The sequence below is a fragment of the Crinia signifera genome, chromosome 9, assembly GCF_055691185.1.
Source record: "Crinia signifera chromosome 9, ASM5569118v1, whole genome shotgun sequence".
Taxonomy (NCBI): Eukaryota; Metazoa; Chordata; class Amphibia; order Anura; family Myobatrachidae; genus Crinia; species Crinia signifera.
The window spans coordinates 166,620,349-166,628,059 of NC_139225.1; the positions used below are offsets into that span (position 1 = coordinate 166,620,349).

At 48.8% G+C, this 7,711-nt stretch overlaps 1 protein-coding gene across 2 annotated transcripts; it reads right to left on the bottom strand.

The window, feature by feature from the left end:
• Nucleotides 1-661: 661 nt before the first annotated feature.
• On the bottom strand, nucleotides 662-3,827 carry FBXO46 (F-box protein 46). 2 transcript variants are annotated; one of them, XM_083160407.1, is made up of 2 exons: nucleotides 3,656-3,827; nucleotides 662-2,102 (listed from the first exon to the last, which is right to left on the bottom strand). In XM_083160407.1, exons 1-2 carry the CDS (start codon nucleotides 3,764-3,766, stop codon nucleotides 717-719), a joined length of 1,497 nt encoding a protein of 498 aa, XP_083016533.1. In that variant the 5' UTR covers nucleotides 3,767-3,827; the 3' UTR covers nucleotides 662-716. The 2 variants fall into 2 exon arrangements, with proteins under 2 accessions (XP_083016533.1, XP_083016534.1); XM_083160408.1 differs by having other exon boundaries at nucleotides 3,676-3,811.
• Between the last annotated feature and the right edge of the window lie 3,884 nt (nucleotides 3,828-7,711).

Below are 7,711 nucleotides of genomic sequence, written 5' to 3' on the forward strand. Positions count from 1 at the left end.
GCAATACCGACAGGCAGTGCCGACACAACGACAGATATATACATATATAACTTCCCCAGGGCTGCTGACGGTCTCCGTGTCACACACAGTAACAGGCAGTGCCGACACAATGACAGATATATACATATATAACTTCCCCAGGGCTGCTGACTGTCTCCGTGTCACACACAGTAACAGGCAGTGCCGACACAACGACAGATATATACATATATAACTTCCCCAGGGCTGCTGATGGTCTAGGTGTTATACACAGTAACAGGCAGTGCCGACACAACGACATATATAACTTCCCCAGGGCTGCTGACGGTCTCTGTGTTATACACAGTAACAGGCAGTGCCGACACAACGACAGATATATACATATATAACTTCCCCAGGGCTGCTGACGGTCTCTGTGTTATACACAGTAACAGGCAGTGCCGACACAACGACAGATATATACATATATAACTTCCCCAGGGCTGCTGATGGTCTCTGTGTCACACACAGTAACAGGCAGTGCCGACACAATGACAGATATATACATATATAACTTCCCCAGGGCTGCTGACGGTCTCTGTGTTATACACAGTAACAGGCAGTGCCGACACAATGATATATACACACAATCGGGCTCGGATCCCAGGCGCGGTCTGGCCCATGTGACACACGGATATCAGGGCACTGTATAAATAATCCCTTTTATTCAAACACTCATACACACCCGTCCTCGCCCCTCACCTGCCCTCGTCACCCTCCCCATGCACTCTTCCTTTTACCCGGGTCCCCTCTCCAGGCAGCACCCAGTTATTGTCATGAAGTCCCAGCTGGCAGCCAGGAGCCGCCCGGTCTGGCCGTCGGCAGCACATCCAGTAGGAGCGCCCGTAGGGCAGATCGTGGTGGTAAGGCTTTGGGTGCCATCGGCACATGGACACATCACCCCGTCTGTAAATGCGTTTGCACTGTTTGCAGGGGTCATCGCGGTACAGGAGATCCTGGCTCCAGCGTGAGTCACATGGCCTCACTCCGTAGTCATCAATCAGGGCTCGGAAGCGCCGACACGCGCACTTCATAGCAGCTAGCGAGTGCGTGGGCAAGTAAGCAAAGATAGCCAGGAGAACATGGTCCGGTAAGGAAGGCAGGTAAAGCCGCGGCTGTAGCAGGCGCTGCACCTGGAAACGGATCTCCAGAAAGTCGTGGGAGACATGTCGGTAGAGGCGGCAGAGGGGTGGGACAGGCGGTGGTGGGGGCGGGGGTGGAGGAGGAGCAGTAGACAGACGCGGGAAGAAGAGCTGACCAGGTAGTGGTTCCGTTTCATCTGCTTCCCCTCCATAGAAGACACAGCGGTCCACGGCCCCCGTGAGCACCAGGTCCACGTGAAAGCCAGACTCAGAAGATGCCGCCTGCATTTCCTCTTCACGCTCATACTGCTGGGACTCCATCTTCTCCAGCAGGACGCAGACGCGGTGCGGCTCGGGACTTAGTAACTGGTACAGGTCACATGTGATGGGGTCACCCGGCCTCTCCGCCACGCGAAAGGCGATGCGGACCTCGCGCTCTGCGTGTTCTGCCTCGTACTGCGCCACCGCTTCTGCCACGCTCCGACAATGGCCCTCTTCCCCATCTTCTGAAGAGGTCACTAGGACCAGGGGGGGTCTGGGTTCAGCAACTTCGGCCCCCCGATTCTCAGCAAGGGCCACCATTTCCGCAACTGTGGGAGGAACTTCTGGATCAAGCGCATGGCGGCGTCTCTTTGCCCTGGAGCTGCCTCCCGCACTCCAGCGACCTTTGACTTTAGCACCTCCCGGGCGAGGGGAAGTTCCGCTCCCCGCACACTGGTAGGCTACAAAGAAGGCCACTTTCTCCTTGGTATTCCCGGGTTTGATAACATACCATGTGTCTAGCAGGACACGGTCATCGCCAGTAATGTGACATTCGGGGTTATCTGGGGGTGCAGGCTTGTCCTCCGCAGCATTCCCCCCCTCGTCGCAGCCAGCAGCCTTTGTGGTTGGAGGACAGTTTGCAGCATAAGCACCAAAGGGACGAGGGTTCCACAAGTGGAGGGGAGACGTAATCCCGGGATCCATGGCTGGGGCAGGAGATCTCTCACTAATGCCGGAGTTCTGCAAACACAGAGAGACTGATTACAGGATGGACGCCGGAGCCACACTGCACCCGATACAGGCAGCGCAGCGGGCAGAGATTATATACACACACACACTATGTAATGCATACACCAGGCCTGCGGTCAGACATGGTAGGGCGCTGCACACTGACAGTAGCAGGGGAACAGATAGGGTGTCACAGGGTATAATGTTACACACATATGGGAAGGGATAGTCCCAGGACCTGCAGCAAGGGCAGACATATATTATATATACTGCATGTAGACCGCCAGACCTGGGGCCCTGACCATTGCTCCCCTGAGCCCTAAGGACAGATCTCCCAGGGCTAGCACCGGCACAGACCCCCCCCTGGCACCAGCTCCCCCTGCACTGACACCCCAATCCTTGGCACCAGGTCCCCCTGCTCTGACACCCCAATCCCTGGCACCAGCTCCCCCAGCTCTGACACCCCGATCCCTGGCACCAGCTCCCCCAGCACAGTCTCGGCAGGCCTGGCACCAGCTCTGACACCCCGATCCCTGGCACCAGCTCCCCCAGCACAGTCTCGGCAGGCCTGGCACAAGCTCCCCCAGCACAGTCTCGGCAGGCCTGGCACCAGCTCCCCCAGCACTGACACCCCGATCCCTGGCACAAGCTCACCCAGCACTGACACCCCGATCCCTGGCACCAGCTCCCCCAGCACAGTCTCGGCAGGCCTGGCACCAGCTCTGACACCCCGATCCCTGGCACCAGCTCCCCCAGCACAGTCTCGGCAGGCCTGGCACAAGCTCCCCCAGCACAGTCTCGGCAGGCCTGGCACAAGCTCACCCAGCACTGACACCCCGATCCCTGGCACCAGCTCCCCCAGCACAGGCTCGGCAGGCCTGGTACAAGCTCCCCCAGCACAGTCTCGGCATGCCTGGCACAAGCTCCCCCAGCACTGACACCCCGATCCCTGGCACCAGCTCCCCCAGCACTGACACCCCGATCCCTGGCACCAGCTCCCCCAGCTCTGACACCCCGATCCCTGGCACCAGCTCCCCCAGCACAGGCTCGGCAGGCCTGGCACCAGCTCCCACAGCACAGTCTCGGCAGCCCTGGCACCAGCTCCCACAGCACAGTCTCGGCAGGCCTGGTACAAGCTCCCCCAGCACAGTCTCGGCATGCCTGGCACAAGCTCACTCAGCACTGACACCCCGATCCCTGGCACCAGCTCCCCCAGCTCTGACACCCCTATCCCTGGCACTAGCTCCCCCAGCTCTGACACCCCGATCCCTGGCACCAGCTCCCCCAGCTCTGACACCCCGATCCCTGGCACAAGCTCCCCCAGCACAGTCTCGGCAGGCCTGGCACAAGCTCCCCCAGCACAGTCTCGGCAGGCCTGGCACCAGCTCCCCCAGCACTGACACCCCGATCCCTGGCACAAGCTCCCCCAGCACAGTCTCGGCAGGCCTGGCACCAGCTCCCCCAGCACAGTCTCGGCAGGCCTGGCACAAGCTCCCCCAGCACAGTCTCGGCAGGCCTGGCACCAGCTCCCACAGCACAGACCCTTATGCCCGAGCAGGGGTTACCTGGGACAGTGCGGTCTCACCTGCTGCCATCAGCTCCTGCCCCGCTGCCAGCCTTGCCGCCGCCGGACACCCGCTCCTCGCCCGCTGGCTTCCACACCCGGAGATGATCATGTCACCTGATCCCTTAAAGGGCCAGTCCTTCCCCCGCCCCCACGCTGAGGGCACTGCTGCTGACGGACAGGCGCTGAACACTCTGGCAGCCAATCAGGAGTCATGGATCCGGCCATGCCCTTATATGGTATCTCCCCGGCACAATAAGGGAGAGACATCCAACGCCAGGATTTGGCGAGCAGCGCATACAGGGAAGCGTGCAGCTAATGGGCTTCCCTGCTAACCACCTGTAGCACGATGCAGCGGCTCCCTAACGTAGTGTCTCATGTAATCCTCCAGTGTTATTAGGTGTGTACGCGTACAATGTACACTATATAGTGCAGATCTGCGTACAATGTACACTATATAGTGCAGATCTGCGTACAATGTACACTATATAGTGCAGATCTGCGTACAATGTACACTATATAGTGCAGATCTGCGTACAATGTATACTATATAGTGCAGATCTGCGTACAATGTATACTATATAGTGCAGGTCTGCATACAATGTACTATATAGTGCAGATCTGCGTACAATGTACACTATATAGTGCAGATCTGCGTACAATGTATACTATATAGTGCAGATCTGCGTACAATGTATACTATATAGTGCAGATCTGCGTACAATGTATACTATGTAGTGCAGATCTGCATACAATGTACTATATAGTGCAGATCTGCGTACAATGTACACTATATAGTGCAGATCTGCGTACAATGTATACTATATAGTGCAGATCTGCGTACAATGTATACTATATAGTGCAGGTCTGCGTACAATGTATACTATATAGTGCAGATCTGCGTACAATGTATATTATATAGTGCAGATCTGCGTACAATGTATACTATATAGTGCAGATCTGCGTACAATGTATACTATATAGTGCAGATCTGCGTACAATGTACACTATATAGTGCAGATCTGCGTACAATGTATACTATATAGTGCAGATCTGCGTACAATGTATACTATATAGTGCAGATCTACATACAATGTACACTATATAGTGCAGATCTGTGTACAATGTACACTATATAGTGCAGATCTGCGTACAATGTACACTATATAGTGCAGATCTGCGTACAATGTATACTATATAGTGCAGATCTGCATACAATGTACACTATATAGTGCAGATCTGCGTACAATGTATACTATATAGTGCAGATCTGCGTACAATGTACACTATATAGTGCAGATCTGCGTACAATGTACACTATATAGTGCAGATCTGCGTACAATGTACACTATATAGTGCAGATCTGCGTACAATGTATACTATATAGTGCAGATCTGCGTACAATGTACACTATATAGTGCAGATCTGCGTTCAATGTATACTATATCGTGCAGATCTGCGTACAATGTATACTATATAGTGCAGATCTGCGTACAATGTATACTATATAGTGCAGATCTGCGTACAATGTACACTATATAGTGCAGATCTGCGTACAATGTACACTATATAGTGCAGATCTGCGTACAATGTACACTATATAGTGCAGATCTGCGTACAATGTATACTATATAGTGCAGATCTGCATACAATGTATACTATATAGTGCAGATCAGCGTACAATGTATACTATATAGTGCAGATCTGCGTACAATGTATACTATATAGTGCAGATCTGCATACAATGTACACTATATAGTGCAGATCTGCGTACAATGTATACTATATAGTGCAGATCTGCGTACAATGTATACTATATAGTGCAGATCTGCGTACAATGTACACTATATAGTGCAGATCTGCGTTCAATGTATACTATATCGTGCAGATCTGCGTACAATGTATACTATATAGTGCAGATCTGCGTACAATGTATACTATATAGTGCAGATCTGCGTACAATGTACACTATATAGTGCAGATCTGCGTACAATGTACACTATATAGTGCAGATCTGCGTACAATGTACACTATATAGTGCAGATCTGCGTACAATGTACACTATATAGTGCAGATCTACATACAATGTACACTATATAGTGCAGATCTACATACAATGTACACTATATAGTGCAGATCTGCCTACAATGTACACTATATAGTGCAGATCTGCGTACAACGTATACTATATAGTGCAGATCTGCGTACAATGTATACTATATAGTGCAGATCTGCGTACAATGTACACTATATAGTGCAGATCTGCATAAAATGTACACTATATTATAGTGCAGATCTGCGTACAATGTACACTATATAGTGCAGATCTGCATACAATGTACACTATATAGTGCAGATCTGCATACAATGTATACTATATAGTGCAGATCTGCGTACAATGTATACTATATAGTGCAGATCTGCGTACAATGTACACTATATAGTGCAGATCTGCGTACAATGTATACTATATAGTGCAGATCTGCATACAATGTACACTATATAGTGCAGATCTGCGTACAATGTATACTATATAGTGCAGATCTGCGTACAATATATACTATATAGTGCAGATCTGCATACAATGTACACTATATAGTGCAGATCTGCGTACAATGTACACTATATAGTGCAGATCTGCGTACAATGTATACTATATAGTGCAGATCTGCGTACAATGTATACTATATAGTGCAGATCTGCGTACAATGTATACTATATAGTGCAGATCTGCGTACAATGTACACTATATAGTGCAGATCTGCATAAAATGTACACTATATTATAGTGCAGATCTGCGTACAATGTACACTATATAGTGCAGATCTGCGTACAATGTACACTATATAGTGCAGATCTGCATACAATGTATACTATATAGTGCAGATCTGCGTACAATGTATACTATATAGTGCAGATCTGCGTACAATGTACACTATATAGTGCAGATCTGCGTACAATGTATACTATATAGTGCAGATCTGCATACAATGTACACTATATAGTGCAGATCTGCGTACAATGTATACTATATAGTGCAGATCTGCGTACAATGTATACTATATAGTGCAGATCTGCGTACAATGTACACTATATAGTGCAGATCTGCGTACAATGTACACTATATAGTGCAGATCTGCGTACAATGTACACTATATAGTGCAGATCTGCGTACAATGTATACTATATAGTGCAGATCTGCGTACAATGTATACTATATAGTGCAGATCTGCGTACAATGTACACTATATAGTGCAGATCTGCGTACAATGTACACTATATAGTGCAGATCTGCGTACAATGTACACTATATAGTGCAGATCTGCGTACAATGTACACTATATAGTGCAGATCTGCGTACAATGTATATTATATAGTGCAGATCTGCATACAATGTATACTATATAGTGCAGATCTGCGTACAATGTACACTATATAGTGCAGATCTGCGTACAATGTATACTATATAGTGCAGATCTGCGTACAATGTATACTATATAGTGCAGATCTGCGTACAATGTACACTATATAGTGCAGATCTGCATACAATGTATACTATATAGTGCAGATCTGCGTACAATGTACACTATATAGTGCAGATCTGCATACAATGTATACTATATAGTGCAGATCTGCGTACAATGTATACTATATAGTGCAGATCTGCATACAATGTATACTATATAGTGCAGATCTGCGTACAATGTACACTATATAGTGCAGATCTGCGTACAATGTACACTATATAGTGCAGATCTGCGTACAATGTACACTATATAGTGCAGATCTGCGTACAATGTATACTATATAGTGCAGATCTGCGTACAATGTACACTATATAGTGCAGATCTGCGTACAATGTATACTATATAGTGCAGATCTGCGTACAATGTACACTATATAGTGCAGATCAGCGTACAATGTACAGTATATAGTGCAGATCTGCATACAATGTACAGTATATAGTGCAGATCTGCATACAATGTACAGTATATAGTGCAGATCTGCATACAATGTATATTATATTATCGTGCAGATCTGCATACAATGTATACTA